Source organism: Puma concolor, chromosome C1, assembly GCF_028749965.1.
Source record: "Puma concolor isolate L17-30 chromosome C1, mPumCon1.1.hap2, whole genome shotgun sequence".
In the NCBI taxonomy this organism is placed as follows: Eukaryota; Metazoa; Chordata; class Mammalia; order Carnivora; family Felidae; genus Puma; species Puma concolor.
In genome coordinates, this window is record NC_141674.1 from 149,782,304 (window position 1) to 149,803,414 (window position 21,111).

General features: G+C 36.0%; 1 protein-coding gene across 5 annotated transcripts in view; it reads right to left on the reverse strand.

Annotated features, from left to right (window-relative positions):
• Positions 1-633: 633 nt before the first annotated feature.
• The window catches only part of WDSUB1 (WD repeat, sterile alpha motif and U-box domain containing 1), a 52,573-nt gene continuing 32,095 nt past the window's right edge, over positions 634-21,111 (reverse strand). For all 5 annotated transcript variants that reach the window (XM_086718686.1, XM_086718684.1, XM_086718685.1 and 2 more), the window contains 2 exons: positions 20,269-20,409; positions 634-1,034 (listed from right to left, as the gene is read on the reverse strand). In XM_086718686.1, coding sequence (XP_086574812.1) covers positions 877-1,034; positions 20,269-20,409 — 299 coding nt within the window. In that variant the 3' untranslated portion in view covers positions 634-876. The remainder of the gene's footprint in view (positions 1,035-20,268; positions 20,410-21,111) is intronic.

The following is a 21,111-nucleotide window of genomic DNA, read 5'->3' on the forward strand; positions in this document are numbered from 1 at the left end:
CCTAGCTTAGGATATATGAGAACTTTAAGGATTCTGAACTTTATTTTTTTTATTTTTTTTATTTTTTTTAATTTTTTTATTTTTGGGACAGAGAGAGACAGAGCATGAACGGGGGAGGGGCAGAGAGATAGGGAGACACAGAATCGGAAACAGGCTCCAGGCTCTGAGCCATCAGCCCAGAGCCCGACGCGGGGCTCGAACTCACGGACCGCGAGATCGTGACCTGGCTGAAGTCGGACGCTTAACCGACTGCGCCACCCAGGCGCCCCAAGGATTCTGAACTTTAAAAGGAGGCCAATTTAGTACTTTATTTCAACAAAGTCAACTTGACATATTCATGATAATTGATTCCATCTAACTTGTACACAGGTTTGGACTGCAGGGAAAAATCACTGCCACCTTGCAAATTTAGAATGCAATAAAACTGCTCATTAAACATGTCCAGGTGATTTTCCCAGTTTAGTCATTTTGCTACAATCTAGTTATTTTGCTACAAATTCTCTCTAGAAGGATTCCAAAGAGTTATCAAATTAATGGCTATTAACTAGGATTTTAATGTTATATTCTAGATTATTCTGATGTTTGGTTTCAATGAGAATATGACCTACATCTAGCAAGAATCAATTTTGTGTATTGCAATTTTAAGTCAAAGTAAAACTTTATTTCTCCACAGATTAAGATATCTTTCACGTACAAAAAAGGCTTTTATAGTAGGAAAGGAGGTCAGATATGTTATTTTGTCCATATAATTCAAAGAGTAAGTTTTTACAGGTAAGTAAATTCGCTTTTCTCCTGTTTTGCTTTAATATCTGATTAGTATTTACCTTGAAATCATTCAAATGAGATCACTGAAAAATATATACAATATAAACTATTTTATTTTTGATGTGTCTCCAGCCATCGGCTAATGGCCATTTTCAGAGTCCTGTTTGGTGTAAGTACCACTGAAGGAAGAACAAGATTTGTCATGGGACTTGTACGTTTCTTTTTGCTGATCCAATTTTCCATTGCTTCCTTTTCATATGAATAGCCGTCTAAAAAAAAAAAAAAAAAAAACAACACAAATTATTTGCAATTTCGGGAGGCTGGGATTTACTAAAATGAGTTGGGTATACCAGCTCCACTGCCAAGGCCATCACTGTGATTTAAGTGGGAGTCTTGTATCACTACTCCTAAAATATTTCTGCCACAACACCCTAAATATTCCTTATAAGATGCATTGAGATTGTATAAATTACCTTGAATAGTGTCAATATTTTACGGATAATTTTGAACACAAAAAGTATTAAAGAAAAAAGGAGAGACCCTGTCCAAAATTCAGATATGGCAGAAAGGAAGAAAGGAAAAGAGCCAGGGAAAGGTGAGTGGTGGTGATGATAAATGGCTTCATTAGAGCTGTTAGCGACGTGTGAAAATTAATATGGCTAAAGAGAAGAGCCTTAGGAGTAACTCAGCAAAACCCTGACATACTGAAAACTCAGGGAACCAGATACCAAGAGATTATAAAACTCACCCCACTAAGGACTTGACAGTAAAGGGATTTGTGATTAAAAAAAAAATTCCACTGGCTAATCCATGTGCTTAATACCACATCTGTGCAAAATTCTTTATATGTATAGCAAAGGTAAAGTTTTGTTTTTATATATGTATATACTTTTAGCTCTTTCACAAAATCTTCCTTCCTAATTACATTTACACAATTTATTTGCTTTAATTTATGATGCGTACAACAGTTTCAAACTAACAGTGCCAATATATTGCTAACATAAGACTGAAAGAAATTGCGGATTTCTTTCTGGCTCTTTGTGTCACCAAAAATAGATCCGGTAGGGCTTCTAACTGAAATACTGTGAAAATCACTGGGGTAAAAAAAAATTCTTCCATTTCATTATGTCACCACTTTGACATACAACTATGTTCATTTGCTTCCCTCTTTATCCTCTCACTTTTTAGATTGGTTTGTCTTTCATGATTTATCTTTGTAAAACACTTAAGTGAATTCCAAGTAAAAACTATAAAAGAAGGTGCATTCGGAGGAGTCTAATCAGTCTCTGTTCAACACCTGTTCCCTGCCTTCCCATACAGGGAACTATGTACACTTCTGTTTATCCTTTTGTTTTTTGAAAATATAAGCAACTGTATGTATACACACAATACAAACATTCTTACATGAGAGCTAGCCTACTGTGCACTACTTTGTACCTGCATCGTTTTCACTTAACTGTAATTTGTTTTATTCCTCCCCTCCCCCCACAGTAGTCCACTGTATGGATGGACTGTATGGAGGCATTGATGGGCATCTCGGTTGTTTCCAACCTTTGCCTTGTACAAATAGTGCTGCGATGGACAGTCTTGTTTTTGGAGAGATTCCAGAAGTAGGACTGCTGCATTACAGGGTATACGTAATTTTGCTAGATATTCACTAGATAAGAGTATATATAATTTCGCTAGCAACATTAATAAGAATGCTTTCCCCCCCCCCAAGAGCTTCATCAAAAGAATATGTTGTCAAATCGGATTTTTACCAGTCTCTCACGAACACTGCTATAGGATGTCAGGTAGCTTTATTTTGAGGGAGCTAGAATTTTTTTTTTTTTTTTTTTTTTTTTTACATTTAAGAGCCATTTGCTTTTCTTTGTCCTGTGAACTGTTAATATTTTTGGTTTTGGCCCATTTTTCCATCGAGTTGACCTTGACTTAGGAGGATTTTTTCCTTTTTAAACATTAAGATATAATTGACATATTAGTTTCAGATGCACAACAATTCTTCACTATATTGTGCAAGGATCACTATAGGTCTCATAAACATCCATCATGATGTACAATTACAATTTTTTCCTTTTTCTTGTGATGGGAGACTTTTAAGATTTCTGTTACGGTTAAAGGGGAGAGGAAGGTACAGGCTTCCAGTTAAGGAATGAATAAGTCATGGGGATGAAAGGTACAGCACAGGGAATATAGTATATATTATATATGGTATAGCATTCATTATGCTCTACTTATCACAAATGTATATAATATATATACTATACATTTTGTAATAGTATATACATTATATAATATATATGTAATACATTATATATTATATATACATTATGTTTAATATATATTATATACATTTGTGGTAAGCAGAGCATAATGAATGCATACAGTTGTTGCAATCACTATGCCTCACAAACTGTGTCAGGTAGACTTCAATTTTTAAAAATCTTAGCAAGTTTCTAATATACAATACAGTATTATTAACTATAGTCACCATGCTGTACATTATATCCCTAGGACTGCTCATGTTATAACTGGAAGTTTGTGTCTTTTGACTACCTTCACATTTCAGTGGTTGTCAGAGATGGGGGGTAGGGGGCCAATTTGTTCTCCATATCCATGAATTCAGTGTTTTGTCTTAGATTCTACATGTAAGTGAGATCAATGGGTCTCTTTCTCTGACTTATTTTACTTAGCACAATGCCCTCAAAGGTCTATCCATGATGGCACAAATGTCAGGATTCTTTTTTTTTTTTTTTTTTTTTTTTTTTTTATGGCTGAGTTACATTCCATTGTGTACATATATATTTTCTTCATATATTCATCCACTGGTGGACACTTGGGTTATTATGTCTTAGCTATTCTAAATATTGGCAATGAATGTGGAGGTACAGACATCTTTTCAAGTTAGTGACTTGCTTCCTTTGAGTAAATACCCAGAAGGGGATTGCTGGATCATAAGGTAGTTCTATTTTTAATTTTGGGGGGGGGGGAATCTCCATATTCTTCATAGTGATTACACCAACTTCCATTCCAACAAAACAGTGCATAAGAGTTCCCTTTTCTCCACATCCTCACCAACACTATATTTTTTATTTTTATATATTTTATTTATTTTTTTTATTCTGCCTCCCTTGAGAGAATGTGGACCCATAGTTACTGTATTCTCTATCCCTTGGTCTCTTTTTGGTGTTTTTATTTATTTATTCATTTATTTATTTAAATATGAAATTTATTGTCAAGTTGGTTTCCAGTGCTCATCCCAACAGGTGCCCTCCTCAATGCCCATCACCCAATTTTCCCTCCCATCCCCCATCAACCCTCAGTTTATTCTCAGTTTTTAAGAGTCTCTTATGGTTTGCCTCCCTCCCTCTTTTTTTTTTTTTTCCCTTCCCCACCCCCATGGTGTTCTGTTAAGTTTCTCAGGATCCACATAAGAGTAAAAACATATGGTATCTGTCTTTCTCTGTATGACTTATTTCACTTAGTATAATACTCTCCAGTTCCATCCACGTTGCTACAAAAGGCCGTATATTTCATTCTTTCTCATTGCCAAGTAGTATTCCATTGTGTATATAAACCATAATTTCTTTATCCATTCATCAGCTGATGGACATTTAGGCTCTTTCCATAATTTGGCTATTGTTCAAAGTGCTGCTATAAACATTGGGGTACAAATGCCCCTATGCATCGTCTCCTGTATCCCTTGGGTAAATTCCTAGCAGTGCTATTGCTGGGTCATAGGGTAGATCTATTTTTAATTTTTTGAGGAACCTCCACACTTTTCCAGAGTGGCTGCACCAGTTTGCATTCCCACCAACAGTGCAAGAGGGTTCCCGTCTCTCCACATCCTCTCCAGCATCTATAGTCTCCTGATTTGTTCATTTTAGCCACTCTGACTGGCATGAGGTGATAGCTCAGTGTGGTTTTGATTTGTATTTCCCTGATGTGGAGTGACGTTAAGCATCTTTTCATGTTCCTGTTGGCCATCCGGATGTCTTCTTTAGAGAAGTGTCTGTTCATGTTTTCTGCCCATTTCTTCACTGGATTATTTGTTTTTTGGGTGTAGAGTTTGGTGAGTTCTTACAGATTTTGGGTACTAAACCCTTGGTCTGATACATCATTTGCAAATATCTTTTCCCATTCCGCCGGTTGTCTTTTAGTTTTGTCGATTGTTTCCTTTGTAATGCAGAAGCTTTTTATCTTCATGAGGTCCCAATAGTTCATTTTTGCTTTTAATTCCCTTGCCTTTGGAGATGTGTCAAGTAAGAAATAGCTGCGGCTGAGGTCAGAGGTTTTTTCCTGCTTTCTCTTCTAGGGTTTTGATGGTTTCCTGTCTCATATTCAGGTCCTTCATCCATTTTGAGTTTATTTTTGTGAATGGTGTAAGAAAGTGGTCTAATTTCATTCTTCTGCATGTTGCTGTCCAGTTCTCCCAGCACCATTTGTTAAAGAGACTGTCTTTTTTCCATTGGATATTCTTTCCTGCTTTGTCAAAGATTAGTTGGCCACACTTCTGTGGGTCCAATTCTGGAGTCTATTCTATTCCATTGGTCTATGTGTCTATTTTTGTGCCAATACCATGCTGTCTTGATGATTACAGCTTTGTAGTAGAGGCTGAAGTCTGGGATTGTGGTGCCTCCCACTTTGGTCGTCTTCAATATTACTCGGGAAGCATCACAATCCCAGACTTTTTTTTTTTTTTTAAATAAGCATTTCTAACAGGTGTGAGGTGACTGCTTATTGTGGTTTTGTAATTCCCTGATGATTAGTAATGTTGAGCACCTTTTCATGTACTTGCTGACCCTCTGTAGGTCATCTTTGGAAAAATGTACATTTAGATCCTCTGCTCATCTTTTATTCATTTTTTGCTATTGAGTTATAGGAGTTCTTTATATATTTTGGATATTAATCTTTATCAGATATGTGATTTGTAAGTATTTTCCCCCATTTTGTAGGCTGCCTTTTCACTTTGCTGATGGTTTCTTTTGCTGTGCAGAAGCTTTTCAGTTTGATGTAGTCCCACTTATTTTTGCTTTTGTTCCCTTTGCTTTCAGTGTGGAATCAAAAAAAAAAAAAAAAAAAAAAAAAATCATTGCCAAGCCAGATATCAAGGAGCTTACCACCTATGTTTCTTCTGGGAGTTTTTTGGCTTCATGTCTTACACGGTCTTTAATCCATTTGGAGTTGATTTTGTATATGGTATAAGGTCCCATTTCATTCTATTTGCACACGGCTCATGTTTTCCTAGCACCAATGACTGAAGAAACCATCCTTTCCCCATTGTATATTCCTGGCTCCTTAGTTGTAGATTAATGATCATATATGTGTGGGTTTATTTCTGGGCTCTCTATTCTATGTCTGTTTTTATGCCAACACCATACTGTTTTGATGCTATATATAGCTTTGTAATATAGTCTGAAATCAGGAAATGTGATGCCTCCAGCTTTTTCATTAAGATTTCTTTGGCTATTCAAGGTCTTCTGTGCTTCCACACAAATTTTAGGATTGTTTCCTCTATTTTTGTGAAAAATGCCATTGGAATTTTGATAGAGATTACACTGAATCTATAGATTGCTTTGGGTAGTATAGACATTTTAACAATATTCTTTCAATCCATGTCTTTCCATTTCTTCATGTATTCTTCACTTTCTTTTCTCAATATATTATAATTTTCAGTCTATAGGTTTTTTACCTCCTTGGTTAAATTTATTCCTAGGTATCTTTTTTATTCAGTTGTAAATGGGAGTATTAATTTCTGACAGCTTGTTACTAGTGTACAGAAATGCAACAAATTTCTGTGTATTAATTTTGTATCCTAATACTTTAATTTGTTGATTAGTTCTAACAGTGTTTTTGTGGAGTCTTTACACTTTTCCATGTATAAAAACATGTCATCTGCAGAGACCATTTTACTTCTTCCTTTCCAATTTGGATGTCTTTTCTTTGTGCTTTGCTTCACCTAACTGCTCTAGCTAGGACTTCCAGTACTATGTTGAATAAAAGTAATGAGACTAGGCTCTCTTATTCCCAATCTTAGTGGAAAAGATTTCAACTTTTCACTGCCGACACTGATACTAGCTGTGGGCTTGTCCTATATGGCCTTTATTATGTTGAAGTACATTCCCTCTATACCCATTTTGTTGAGTGCTTTTATCATAAATGAATGTTGGATTTTGTCAAAGGCTTTTTCTGCATCGAGATAGGATTTTTTATTCTTCATTTTTGTCAATGTGATATATGATGGTGATTTAGAGGTTGAACCATTCTTGCATCCTTGGAATAAGTCCCACTTGATCATGGTGTGTAACCCTTTTATTGAATTTGATTTGCTAAAATTGAGGAATTTTACATCTATGTTCATCAGGGATATTGGTCTGCAATTTTCTTGTAATGTCCTTGTCTGGTTTTGCTATCGGGGTAATGCTGCCCTTATAAAATGAGTTTGGAAGTGCTCCCTCCTTTTCTAGTTTTTGGAAGTTTGAGAAGGATTGGTATTCCATGAATATTTTTTGTACCTTTGGAATATTGGCACTTCATCAGTTTTTCAGAGATTTCTCTTGGATTTTGAGTCCAGGTTAGGAAATGTCTCTATTTCCAGATTATCAAGGAATTTATCTGCATTTTCTTCTGGGACTTATCTCTAATCCATTTGAAATTTACATGTACAGTATAAGAGATGAAGCCAGTTTTACCCTTTTCCATATGGTTATTATGTTGTAAGAATACCACTTGTTAAAAGTATTTATTACCACTGACTTAACATACGCCATTTTTATCATTCACTAAAATGATTTCCAAATGCACTTGTATCAATTCCTCGATTAAAAAAAAAAGTATTTCCATTCTGTTTATTCATGTGCCAATCTCATACTGTTATATAGAGGCTTAAAACATGTTTTAATATTTGATAGGACTAAGCCATACTGTTTTATTTTCTAGGTTATTTGTTGTGTGGTCCTTCCAATGGAATCTATCATCATCATCTGTATCACTAGGAAAAAAATCTAATAGTGGCATCTTGCTGACATTGTATCTTCAAATTAGTGGGGTATGCTTTCCATTTGTTCCAAGTTTACTTTGTAGGGATGTGTTATAGTCTTCTTCATGTTGATCTGGTACATTGTCCTCTGTTATTTTTTTTTTATTGAAATTGACACACAATGTTACATTAGTCTCAGCTGTACAACATACTGATTTGATAAGTCTGTATATTGTGCTATGCTCACAAGTGTAGCTACCATTGGTCATCATACAGTGGTATTACAATACTCTTGGCTATATTCCCTATACCGCACCTTATATCCCCCTGACTTATTCCAGAAGTGGAAGCCTGTATCCCTGTTCCCCTTCACCAATTTTGCCCATTCCCCTACCCCCCTCCATTCTGGCAATCATGAGTTTATTCCCTGTATTTATGGATCTGTTTCTGCTTTTTATTATTTCTTTTTAGATTCCACATACAACTGAAATCATATGATACTTGTCTTTCTTTGTCTGACTTCACTTAGCATAATATCCTCTCAGTCCCATGTTGTGGCAATGTTATGCCTTTTAACTGCTTTTTGTTTACATATATTTACACACAAGTGAAAGGCTATTGATTCCTCTTTGATTTAACTTGGTAAATGCTGATTAGACTTATTAAGCTATTGTCGCTAAGCTCCAAATTCATGCACAATACTGGGGATTCCGCATGCTGGAGCCAGGATAATGCAAACCACATTTCTGCTTTTGTCAGTTGACTCCTTGTTAGATCTTGCAATAGGAATCTTCTAGAGGAAGACAAAAACAGAGTGAAATCTCCTATCAGTGTTGTGCCTGGCCATGGCCCTTCATCTGGCAGGGGTAGTTGGTTATACTCTCCAGAGTTTTTTGCTTGCTTCTTTGTAGGTGTATGCCCAAATTTGTCCTATCCTACCCCTTTAGAGGCACCAGTTGGGTAGTACCCCTTCTTTAAAGGCCTGAACTCTGGTTCTGAGAGACCTATGTGAGGTTCTGATAACCTCAACTTGCTTGTGTTCCCCAGAGTCCTAGAGATGGTACATGCTTTCTGTAGATACTGTTACTGCCTTTTTGAGATATAATTTACACACCACAAAATCCACCCTTTTTTAGTATACAATTCAATGGTTCTTGGTGGTGATGATTGCTTAACTTTGAATTACACTAACTTCGAAACATTTTCATCACTCAGAAAAATCCTGTACCCCTTAGCATTCACTCTCCCCTCTCTTGGCAACCACTCATCTACTTTCTGTCTCTGTAGATTTGCCTATTTTGGACATTTCCTATAAATAGGATCATACAATATGTAGTCTTTGGTTTCTGGCTTCTTTCACTTAGCATGTTTCCAAGGTTCATCCATGTAGCATGTAGAAGTATTTGTCGTTCTAGCTGATCAGTATTCCATTGTATGGGCATATCACATTTTATTCATTTATTCAGTGATGGGACATTTGGGTTATTTCCATGTTTTGGCTATATCAATGTTTTGGCATATCAATAAGGCTGTGAGTATTCACGTAAACTTTGTGTATGAATGTTTTCAATTCTCTCAGATGTAGATCTACAATTGCTAGACATGGTGACTGTGTTTAGCTTTTTGAGGAAGTGCCGGTTTTCAACAACAGCTGTACCATTTTACATTTCCATCAGCAATATTTCTGCACATGCTTCCAACACATGTTAGGTTCTAGTTTTTGCCGTAGGTGTCAAGTGGTATCTAAACGTGGTTTTGATTTTCATTTCCATGATGATATTGGACATCTAATACTTATTGACCGCTTGTAGATCTCTTATGAAGAAAGGTCTATTCAAATCCTTTGCCTATTTTTTAATTGGATTATTTGTCTTACTGTTGAATTGTAGGACTAGTTTGACAGGAAAACGTATTCAATTTTTATTTATAAAAATCTGAGTATAATGGGGGTACCTGGGTGGCTCAGCTGTGTAAGCATCTGACTCTTGGTCTCCACTCAGGTCTTTATCTCAGGGTTGTGAGTTCAAGCCCTGTGTTAGGCTCCATGCTGGGCATGAAGCCGACTTAAAAACAAAACCAAAAAAAAATTGAGTATAATGAACCTCAATCTTATGTAGTACCATCACGCTGGCCTATTACTGATAAATGATGTGCATGTTAATATTATTACTATGTGGAACATTATGAGTTCATTAACAGCTAATTCATGTGTCACAAGGCTACATAAATCTGAAAGTAGAATGTTTTTGACCTTCCAGATGAAAGAGGCCCACTTTTGTTATTAATTTCTTAGTTATGTTCCATTGTGGAGAGATAATGCTGTTTGTGTTACTTCTGGTAGTGATAGTGTTCGGTGCTTAAATATGGCTAATATTTATGAATGTCCCATATCTGTTTTAAAAAGTGTACTTTCTATTTTGAACATTCAGGGTTTGATACACAGATCTATTTTCAACTGAGAGATACGATCAAGCCTATTACTGTGCTTTTTCCGCACACTGTAGTTTCTACTTTAAGAAAGTTGTTGCTGTTTGAGACTGCATAATGATTATCTTCACTGAGAGCTTTGATCTTCAATATCACATGGTATCTTTGTGTGTCTTACAAATTTGTTTTTTGGTCTGAGGTCTATGTTTGCAGACAAGTATGTAACCCTTCTTTACTTTTACTTGCAACTGTGCCATTTTTGCCTATCCTTTTATTTCTACCCTCTCTGAATCCTTGCTTTTAGGTTGGATTATGCTTTGTTAGCTAATGTCAAATCTTTTTTCTCTTTAGGGAGGAATTAAATCCACTGGTAGAATTACTGAGCAATAAATTGGTAATACTTATCATTCTTTTTATATATCACATAAATAAACTTTCACTATAGGAGCTAGTTTCACCAATTTTAATGCTTAGGGAGGTTTGTATTTTTGATTTTTTGGTTACCTTTACACTAATCTTTTTTTTTTTTTTTTTTAATGTTTATTTATTTTTGAGAGAGAGAGAGACAGAACTCAGGCCAGGGAGGGACAGAGAAAGTAGGAGACACAGAATCCAAAGCAGGCTCTGAGCTGTCAGCACAGAGCCCCCTGTGGGGCTCAAACCCATGGACCGTGAGATCATGACCTGAGACGAAGTCAGACAGTCAACCGACTGAGCCATCCAGGTACCCCTACACTAATATCTTTTAAAAAGAGACCAAGAATACTATTAGCATCCACTGGTTCTTTATAGTAAGTAGTACTCAAAACTTCAAATACGTTTTCCATCAGTTAATAATCAGTGAGCATATTCAATTTTTCATATTCTCTACTCTCCACTTTTAATATATATTTTATCTGCACTGTTAGAAAATGTTATCACATGGTGTTTTGTCACCTTTAATTGAATTTTCTTAGGTGAATAATTTTTCCTTGCCTGCTTGGGTGGTAGTAGTGTGTAACATGTCAAATCATTCAGTCTATGGAGGTACAGGCTTCCTACTGTAACTAAGTCAGTTACACTGGCCATAGTTTACCCTAAAGTTCAATATCAGCTTTTCATGGTTATTCTAATGAATCACTATTTTATAATACCAAGAGGTTTCTACTGGTAACAAATACTTGATTAATAGGAAAATCAGGAATTTGGGTTGGATCTATAGCATTGCTAATAAGGTTTCAGACTGTTCTGAAGGTCATTCCAGAGCACAGGGATTATTAGAGCTACAAAGCAAAGGCTACATCCCCACCCACACATATACATAGAGCCTTTCATGCATAAATGAAAAGTCACTGAAGCACTATTATAACTAAAAACATTTGCAGCTTATAATTTGTATTAATGACACTCCTGGTTTCTTTGAAAAATTCATGCATGAAGTTTACTACAATTAGAGTTAGCTTATTTGAAATCAAACATGTTGCCAGGGGGACAAATGATTAATATTTAAAAGAATATATGTACATATTCAGTATTAACTAAGTTTGCTTATTTTTACTACTTTTTAAAACTGACTTAAATTTTAAAACCTTCAATAAAATATTTTTTGTCCAAATGGTACCATTTGACTTTTGCTATAAATTAGGATATCAAGTTGACAAATCAAGAACTGTACCAGCTAGTTCTAAGAGGTAAGCAATATTTAATAAGTTCCACTCACAAAACTTTATTTAATAATTAATATACTCAGATGAAGAGGCTCTGGTAAAATACCAAAGTAACAATACCTTTTTAAGATTTGTTTCTTAGAAAGCAGATTAAGTGAGCCCTTATATTTCTTGCTACATTATACTTAGAAATGTGACAAAAAGGAACCATCTTTTTACATGTATAGCTGACTTCCAAGTTCAAGTGAAAAATATTAGCTAACTGGCCTGGGCTTTGAATTTATATTGTCTTTGTCCAAGAAAAAAGCTTGCTCTGTCCCCTGTTGCTCTCCAACACCTCTCTGGAGCTAAATGCCCTCTTCCTGCCCTGAAATTCCGCAGGTAATACTTGACTGAATACTCAGACAACAAAGAACAGAATTAGGATCCCACAAACATCAGAAAGTGAAAACAGATACAAGCTCTGAATATTTCTAAGGAATGAACCTAAGAAACAATATCTTCTGAAGTATTTAATACTCACACAGCTAATTGTGTATAATTACTGTTCAAAAGCATTGTCAGGAATACCTGACTAGTGTAATGTTTTCATTTCTACTACCCACTCCACCCCCAAATTAAGTTTGATTTTAGGTTTCTGTAATTCTAATAATAATGTCAATTAGATTTTCTTTTGTTTAATACGATGATTCTAAAATTCATCAGGAGGTCTGAATGGGCAAAAATTGGGCAAGCCAATTTTTAAAAAGAATGAAAGATGAGCATAATTAAAGTATGGCAGTACCTATCAATATTAAGATTTTTTTAAATTTTTTTTTCAACGTTTTTTATTTATTTTTGGGACAGAGAGAGAGCATGAACAGGGGAGGGGCAGAGAGAGAGGGAGACACAGAATCGGAAACAGGCTCCAGGCTCCGAGCCATCAGCCCAGAGCCTGATGCGGGGCTCGAACTCACGGAGTGCGAGATCGTGACCTGGCTGAAGTTGAACGCTCAACCGACTGCGCCACCCAGGCGCCCCTAAGATTTTTATCCAATAGTTACATTTAAATAAGTGTACCTGTATATACCACATGACTAAGGATTTTTTCTACAGAATTACTTGGAAAACTTTATGGCACAGTCATGCCATGAAATACATCCTGTAGTTGAGAATGAGGTAGTTCTGAATATACGAACATGAAATACTCTCTGATATATTAAGTAAATGAAAGCAATTTTTTAAAAGATTGTATCATATTGCTTTGTCACAGCATGAAATTATAAATAGAAAAATATCTGGATGGATGTATCAAAGCCTCCACATTTTCAAAATATATATTTCTCTATTGCTTGTTTTTCACCAATCACATGCTGCTTTAAAAAAAATTTTTTTTTAACATTTATTTATTTTTGAGACAGAGCATGAACGGGGGAGGGGCAGAGAGTGAGGGAGACACAGAATCGGAAGCAGGCTCCGAGCCATCAGCCCAGAGCCTGATGCGGGGCTCGAACTCAACGGACCGCGAGATCGTGACCTGAGCCGAAGTCGGACATTTAACCGACTGAGCCACCCAGGTGCCCCTGCATGCTGCTTTTTAAAAATACTTCAACTATATGTATGTTTTTGTATGTTTTCCACAGGGAACACCTCTAAAAGTAACACAGGAAGACTAAAAATAAATGAATGGCAACTCTCCCTGGATAATGCTAATTGAAAAAAACCTAATCCCCAAATGTTATTTACTATATGATTCCATTCTTAAGGTACTTTTGAAATGACAAAGTTTAGAAATGGAGAATAGAGGGGCGCCTGGTTGGCTCAGTCAGTTAAGTGTCCAACTTCAGCTCAGGTCATGATCTCATGGTTCGTGGGTTCAAGCCCCATGTCGGGCTCTGTGCTGACAGCTCAGAGCCTGGAGCCTGCTTCAGATTCTGCATTTCCCTCTCTCTCTCTCTCTACCCCTCCCCAACTCATGTTCTGTCTCTCAAAAATAAATGTTTAAAAAATTTTTTTGAAAGAAATGGAGAACAGAATGAGGAGAGAGCAGGCAGGTGATGGATATAGTTAGAAAAAGACAAAAGAAGGTGTGTAGGTTTGGAGCTGTTCTGTCTCGACTGGTGGCTGATGCTCAAACTTCCAAAAGGGACAAACTTATAGAACTTAATACACATTACATGGAGCTGGGGAAATCTAAATAAGCTTGGTAGATTGCATCAGTGTTCATATCGTACTTGTGATATATCATTTTGCAAAATGTTGGCACTGGGGTAACTGGACCAAGTGTACAGACCTGTCATTTTTTAGAACTGCCTGTGGAAGACACAGGCAATACCAAATAGAAGTAAGGCTATGGAGGAACTGTAATTCTTATACACTGCTGGAGAGGGTAAAGCTGTTTCAACCACTCTGGATAATAACCTGTGCATATCTACTCTATGGAATATACCCAATAACAATGCATATGTGTGTTCACCAAAAAACATGAATAAAGATTCATGGCAGGTAACAATGACAGAATGGATAATTTATAGTATATTGACACATAAAAGTTAACAAATTACTGCTTTGTACAACAACATGGATAAATCAAACAATGCTTCAGAAGCTTAAGAACTCCAGAAAGACCTACTTTATGATTCAATTTAGGTAAAGTTACATCAAGATGTACACTACATTTATTTTATTTTATTTTATTTTATTTATTTATTTTTTTTTAATTTTTTTTTCAACGTTTATTTATTTTTGGGACAGAGAGAGACAGAGCATGAACGGGGGAGGGGCAGAGAGAGAGGGAGACACAGAATTGGAAACAGGCTCCAGGCTCCGAGCCATCAGCCCAGAGCCCGACGCGGGGCTCGAACTCACGGACCGCGAGATCGTGACCTGGCTGAAGTCGGACGCTTAACCGACTGTGCCACCCAGGTGCCCCCACTACATTTATTTTAAAAGTAGATTGAAAGAAAAATACTATGCAACTATAAACAAAAAGAATCAAGATGAAAACAAATGAGATACAATTCAACAAAAAATATATTAAATGATGCCAACAAGTATATTTTAAGGTAACAGAAAATGCAAACCTCCAAGAAGAGAGAATACTCAGAAATCTAATTTTATGAAATTATGTATTAAAAACTAGATTTGGAATTATAATTAAAAGAAACTTTCCTATAATAAAGCAAGAAAACTCCAGTATCTCTTAAGAACACAGATACAACAACGCTGGAAATATTAGCATGTCAAATCCAGCAATAAGTGAAGAAGATAATTCAAACCCTAAAGATTCCAAAAGAAAGTTCTAAGAAATCAATTCAGCAAAGCTGCAGGATACAAAAATCAACATATAAAAATCAGCTGTGGTTCCACACACTGACCATAAAGAATCCAAAAATGAAATTATGAAAATTCTATTTACAAATAGCATCAAAAAGAATTAAATACTTAGTCATAAACTTAAAGAGGTGAAAGACTTGTATGTTGAAAACTATAGAACATTGCTGTAAGAAATTAAACAAAAAAGGCATCCTGTACTCATGGACTGGAAGACAGTGGTTAAAATTCCCATACTACCTAAAGAAATTACAGAGTCCATGTGATCCCCATTGCAATCCCTCTCAAAATCCCAAAGACATTTTGTGTATGAATTGCAATAGATCCTAAAAAGCCAGAACAATCCTGAAGAAAAAAAGGTTGGAAGACTCACATTTCTTGATTTCAAAAGTTACTATATACAAAGCTACAGTAATCAAAACAGTATGGTACTGGCATAAAGACAGCTATGTAGACCAATAGAATATAAGAGAAGCAAACCCCCACATAGTCAAGTGTTTTCAACAAGGGTGCCAAGACCATTCTTTAACAAACGGGGTTGGTAAAGTGAGTATCTGCATACAAAAGGATAAGTAGACCATGTACAAAAGATAATAAAACTCAGGGGAATGCTTCAAGACATTGGATTTGGTAATGATTTCCCAAATATAACGCCAAAAACACATGCAGTAAAAGAAAAAATAAACTGGACTTCATCAAAATTAAGAACTTTTGTGTATCAAAGGGCCCTATAACAAAGTGAAAAGGCAACCTGTGGAATGGGAGACACATTTCTAAATCATATCTGATAAGGGATTGATATCCAGAATACATAAATGACTCCTATAACTAAACTACAAAAACAGATTGAAAAATGGCAAAGGACTTAAATAGACATTTCTCCAAAGAAGACATATAAAATGGTCAATATACATAAGAAGGTCAGCATCCTAATCACTAGAGAAATGTAAATCAAAACCGCAATGAGATACCACCTCACACCCATCGGGATGGCTATTATAAAACAATACAAACACCAGAAAATAACAAGTCCTGGTAAGGATGTAGAAAACTTGGAACCCTTGTGCACTGCTGGTGAGAATGTAAAATAGTGCCGCCCTGTGGAGATGGTATGGTGGTTCCTCAAAAAATTAAATACAGAATTACTATATGACCTAACAATTCCACTTCTTGGTATATACCCAAAAGAACTAAAGGCAGGGACTTGAGCAGATATTTGTACACTCATGTTCACAGTGGCATTATTCACAATAGCCAAAAGGGAGTAACAACCCAAATGTCCATGGCTGGGTGTATATACCAAATATGGTATATCCACACAATGAAATATTTTTCAGCTTTAAAAAGGAAAGCAATTGTGACACATGCTACAGTGTGCATGAACCCCGAAGACATTATACTAAGTAAAATAAGTCAACACAAAAGGACAAATATTCCATGATTCTACTTCTATGAGGTATCCAGAATAGTCAAATTCAATACCACTGAATTGTACACTCAAAAATTGTTAAAATGGTTTTATATATATGTATATCATCACAATAAAAAAAAAAATCAATGAATCTAATTGTGTTAAGTAGAATAATGACTCACAAATATGTCCACATCCTAATTGGAACCTATGACTGTGTTACGTTAACATGGCAAAAGAGAACTAAGGTTGCAAAGGAATTAAGGTCACTAATAAGCTGATTTTAAGACAGGAAATTATTGTATCACATGAGTTCTTTTTTTTTTTTTTTTTTTTAATTTTTTTTTTTCAACGTTTATTTATTTTTGGGACAGAGAGAGACAGAGCATGAACGGGGGAGGGGCAGAGAGAGAGGGAGACACAGAATCGGAAGCAGGCTCCAGGCTCTGAGCCATCAGCCCAGAGCCCGACGCGGGGCTCGAACTCACAGACCGCGAGATCGTGACCTGGCTGAAGTCGGATGCTTAACCGACTGCGCCACCCAGGCGCCCCTGTATCACATGAGTTCTTAAAAGCCAAAGAGGAAGGTAGGAAGGTGGGTCAAAGAGATGCAATGTGATACAAGAAAGATACTGTCACTAGGTTTGAAGATGGAAAAAGGCCCCAAGCCAAGAAATGAAACAGTCCAAGAGGCCAGTGTATTAGTTTCCTATTGTCTCTAGAACAAAATATTACAAACTTAGTGGCTTAACACAATTTGTTATCTTACAGTTCTGCAAATCAGCAATATGACATCAGTTTCACTGGGTTGAAATCAAGGTGTCAGCAGGGTGGCATTCTCTCCAAAGGCTCCAGGGGACAGAAAATCTCTTCCCTTGTCTTTATTAGCTTCTAGAGGCTGCCTAAATTCCTTAGCTCATTGTCTGGTATCAGATAATAACCTCTATCCTGTTGTCACATCTCCCTCTCTGCCCAACTCTTCTGCTTCCCTCTTTCACTTATAAGGATCCTTGTGATTACACTGGGTCTACCCAGATAATACAGGAGACGCTTCCATCTCAAGATCCTTAATCACATCTACAAAACCCTTTTGGCCTTGTAACATTCATAGGCTCTGGGGATCTAGGACATGGACATTCTGCCTACCACAGCTGGAAACAGCCCTCAGCTTATAGCCAGCAAAAACATACAGGCCTCAGTCCTAAAATGGCAGGGTACTGAATTCTACCAACCTAAATGAGTAAGAAATGGATTCTTCCCTAGAGCCACCAGCAAGGAACAGAACATGCCAATACCTTGACTTTAGCCTGTGAGAATGTACTGGGCCTCTGACCTACAGAAATGTTGTTCTAAGCCACTAATATTGTGATGATTTGATATGGCAGCAACAGGAAACGAATACAGTAATCAATCATAATACAGGATAAAGGAGAAAAAACATCTTATTTCAGTGGATAAACATTTTAAATATTCTCAGCAATTAGAGATAGAAGAAAACTTCTCTAACTTGATAGAAAGCAGCTTACATCATACTTAATGGAGAAAGATTGAATGCTCCCCCCCGCCCAAGAGCAGATTAAGGTATGACTATCTACTCCTACCACTTCTGTTCAACATTGCACTGCAAATCCTAGCCAGTGTAACAAGAAACAGGAAAAGGGGTGGGGACAGAGGGAGGCATACAAATTGGAAATACAAATCCCTACTTGCAGATGATATGATCACGTATGAAGAAAATCTATGAAAGAGCTATTATTACCTATAAACTAAGCAAGGTCACAGAATACAAAGTCAGTCTACCAAATCAACTGTGGAATACCAAGCAATGAAGAATTGGGAATTGAAAATTTTTAAAAACTACTTTTTTAAAAGTTTATTTATCTTTGATAGAGAGAGAGAGGGTGTGCATGTGCACATGCATGGGAGAGGAGCAGAGAGAGGGAGAGAGAGAATCCCAGGCAGGCTCCTCACTGTCAGTGCAGAGCCCAACATGGGCTATCCTTATGAACTGTGAGATCATGACCTGAGTGAAAATCAAGAGTCAGATGCTTAATTAAGCCACTGAAGCACCCCACAACTAGTATGTATAGTGTCATAAAAATAGTAAATACCTAAGGACAGTATTAGCAAAGTATGGGCAAAACCTATAGACTGAAATATAAAGACCTAAGTAAATGGAGAGCTGTGTGATATTCATGAGTTGGAAATGTCGATTCTGAATTGCTCTATAGATTAAACACCATTCTCATCAAATTCCTGGCAAGCTTTTATACAAATTCCTGGCAACCTACAAAACATTGTGGAAAGAAGTAAAGACGACACAAATAAATGGAAAGGCATCCTGTATTCATGGATTGGAAGAGTTAATGTTGTTAAAATTCCATACTACCCAAAGTCATCTATAGATGCAACACAACCTCCATCAAAATCCCAATGACACTTTTTACAGAAATAGAAAAAAAAATCCATACTAAAATTCACATGGAATCCCAAAGGACTCTAAAGCGCTAAAACAATCCTGAGAAAGAACAAAGCCAGAGGCCTCACACTTGCTGATTTCAAAACATATTACAAAGTTATAGTAATCAAAATAGTATGGTACTGACTATACTAAGACAAACATATAGACCAATGGAATGAAATAACCGAGAAATAAATCTTCACATATGTGGTCAAATGATCTTCAACAAGGATGCCAAGACCATACAATGGGGAAAGACCACACACTTTTCAAATGTCCACTGAATATCCTAACAAAAACTGTCAAAATTGTTCTTTTTCATGTTCATAAAATATTCTCATTGATTAATTCTGCTTTGGATCACACATACCATAAAAATAACCCTAAGTAATGGGTAATAATAGAAAGAAATAAGTACTAAGATATCAGTGCAATGATATTTACAAAATAAAGATTTCTACTGTTTGGTGTTTGTATATGTTTGCAAGAGTCAAAATGTAGCATAGAGCCACAGTGGAATAAAGTTATTTAGGCTAAGTCAATATTTAGAAGTGTATAAAGTATTACACAAAGATAAAAAAAAAATATGGATTCACTGATTACAACTAGATAAAGTATGTATGCCTATGTCTATTGACAAAGATTAGAAATTAATGTGGAATGATGCAACTTCATAATCTTTAAATCTTATTCCTGTAAGGTTGTTTAAATTCATGGTAGACAAAATAAACATAAGAGATCTCAACAGTCTATCTCAAAAACAGTATTTTAACTTGCATTCTTGTAACCGAACACGCATCTCACAAGTTTAAGTAAAGCTTGTAAAACTTATTCCTTTTGTCCTAACCTACTCCATCCAGTTTTATTACAAAATATATAATGTTCAGGGCACCTAGGTGGCTCAGTGTGTTGAATATGTAACTCCTGATTTCGGCTCAGGTCATGGTCTCACCATTCATGAGTTGGAGCCCCATGTCAGGCTCTGTGCTGACAGTGTGGAGCCTGCTTGCAATTCTCTCTCTCTCCCTCTCTCTCTGCCCCTTCCCAACTGGTTCACACACACTCTCTCAAATAAACATTTAAAAACAAAAGAAATATATAATGTTCAACAGTTTACTTCAGATTAAATGACTTAAAAAAACTTATGAGCTATAAAACAGAGATTTAAAAAACTTTCCACATTTAAACAAACTTCTGTAAACTATCTACATCATTTATTCATTTAGCACACAACACGGCCTCAAACTTACAAAAGCATCATACATACCTGATGCAATGACAGGATCTTTCATAAGCTCCCTAGTTATTGGACATAGAAATTCATCAGGAATTCCAGAAGAAAGGGTTTTCACCTCTGTCCTGAGCTCTTCAATTTTCCTCAGCACTTTACTCCGCAGCCCTAGAGATTCTGGAAAGAAATTATTCTGTCAGGGTGGGAGAACCTCTGGTAACCTTTATGCAAGTCTTTAGCAAATAGAGAGGTTATCTATTACAACCCAAAATCTTCACACATACTGTTTGACCACATGGAATGGTTTTCTTTATAAATTCTTTAACCAATATTTATAGTACAGAATATCGTGTGGTTAAAATAAATCAGCAACTAATGGTGAGTTTATTCTAAACAAGCTTAGATTCTAAAAGTTTGAGAATTTCAGACTGCTGAATAGTAATATACCGTACAACCTTAGAAAAGGCTTGTTGTTATTGGTTATGTATTTAAGCAAAAAATTTCCTAAGAACAATTTTTAAACATCTTCAGTTTAATAATGGAAAAATTCCATCTTATATGTAAAACATTTTTGAAATTGGAAATATTATTGGCCGATCTCATATGAAACACAATCATGAAGCTCATCTGTTTGTCCCAGACTGTACACACAAGTTAAACTCACTCATTTGCATTTTTACTTTATCAAGTTTTAAAAATTACCTTCATTTTCAGCTTCTGGAAGTTGAGAGTAATTAATTGTAGGAGGTTTAGTGTTATTAGCTGTTTATCTTTTTAGAACTGACAGTTCTACTTTATTTTTTTTTTAACGTTTATTTATTTTTGAGACAGAGACAGAGCATGAACGGGGGAGGGTCAGAGAGAGAGGGAGACACAGAA